This window comes from Octopus bimaculoides, chromosome 23 (genome assembly GCF_001194135.2).
Source record: "Octopus bimaculoides isolate UCB-OBI-ISO-001 chromosome 23, ASM119413v2, whole genome shotgun sequence".
Classification (NCBI taxonomy): domain Eukaryota; kingdom Metazoa; phylum Mollusca; class Cephalopoda; order Octopoda; family Octopodidae; genus Octopus; species Octopus bimaculoides.
In genome coordinates this window covers 27,791,689-27,793,217 of record NC_069003.1, presented here as the reverse complement: position 1 = coordinate 27,793,217, position 1,529 = coordinate 27,791,689, and the positions used below count along the sequence as shown (strand labels likewise).

Sequence of the window (1,529 nt, the reverse complement as noted above, 5' to 3'; positions counted from 1 at the left end):
ATAAGGAAAGAATGGAATAATTTGTCAAACCTCATGGAATATCCGTAGTTGTGGCACATCTCAAAGATAAGTTGAAAAGTCAGAAAAAGAATCAGTTGTGTTCTTTGATTATTATGATTGACACACTGAATCAAAAGAGTTTACATTAATCTACAGAAAGAATCGGTAAACAGCAGAACTTAATACTTACGGTATACTCCTGACTTGTCGTCATTGCGTGATCTTGTCTGTTGATATTTCCTACTTCCTTTCCGTGATTGGAAACCAGTTTGTACTGACCCTTTTCTGTCCAATGGATGATCACAAAAATCCTTTGAAAGTTCGCAACATGTGGATTCTGTGAAATTTGAAGTACTCTCAAATCCACTGGCGGGAAAGACATTCGGTTGTAAGAATCGTTGAATGAATTTACTTGGGTAACCGTTAAGGGCTACTTGCTGGCTTGGGCCATTGTGTTTGACATTGCCAAACCTCTTCCGCTCTGAAGAGTTTGCAACGGAGGCTAAATTTTCGGACGCATGATGATGATGGTGGGTACTACTGTGATGGTTGTTGTGCTGATGTGAATCTTTCTGTTGTTGGTTGTAGTGATGATGATGATGATGGTGATGCTGATGGGAAGCACCATCACCATGCCCGACTGCTGATGTTGATGATGATGATGACGTGTGATGATGTGATGGAATGTGTGTGGGCACACCCCTTGGGGACACTTCCCCGTGAGGCGTTGCTGGTCTTGTTGATGGTGACGGTAAGCTTCCTGCACTGAAGGAAGCATTTCTTAACAGTTCGTACTCCATGTATTCGATGAGGGCTCGACGTTTTTGTTGGAACTTTCTGTGATGTCTCATAAAAGATATACAGAGAAACACAGTCATAGAGATGGCGACACTGACCGCTGGCCACCAGGGGTGGCGGAGTCCGTAACCAGCGTCAGAATTTGACATAGTAGAAGTTGGTTCTCCAGATTGGACAATACCTGTTGCAGGTACTCCCTCTCCGTTCAATGGAACCCGAGTGTCTCGGGAATTGTCCATGAGTAAACTAGCATTATGCCCCGTTGACAACAGGAGGGGGTGCGTTGTTGTTGTTGCAATAGCAGCTGAAGTAATTGTGGTTGTTGTGGTGGTAGTAGTTGTTGTTGTTATTGTTGTTGTTGTTGTTGTGACAGCAGCAACTACAGCAGCAACGACGGCAGCCGCTGTGACAGCGCTGCTACCATTGAAAGCCATCACGGTAGAAGTGATGGCAGTTTCACACGGTTCATATAAGCATACTCAAAGCTTAGCACAGACACACTGAGATCACAGGGAAATGATGAGTATAAATATATAGCGTATATATACATAAAATATCTAGCAGAAATATATATATATATATATATATATCAATTCATATATATCAATTTATCTCTTTATATATAAATATGCATATACAGATATATATAAATATAAATATATATGTGTATATATATATATTTATATATGCATGTATATATGTATATATGTATATATATATATATATATATA

At 39.8% G+C, this 1,529-nt stretch overlaps 1 protein-coding gene across 2 annotated transcripts in view; it reads right to left on the bottom strand.

Moving 5' to 3' along the window:
* The window catches only part of LOC106873040 (UPF0746 protein DDB_G0281095), a 283,236-nt gene extending 281,843 nt beyond the window's left edge, over nt 1-1,393 (bottom strand). For both annotated transcript variants that reach the window (XM_052976071.1, XM_014920246.2), the window contains exon 1: nt 191-1,393. In XM_052976071.1, coding sequence (XP_052832031.1) covers nt 191-382 — 192 coding nt within the window. In that variant the 5' untranslated portion in view covers nt 383-1,393. The remainder of the gene's footprint in view (nt 1-190) is intronic.
* Nucleotides 1,394-1,529: the final 136 nt, after the last annotated feature.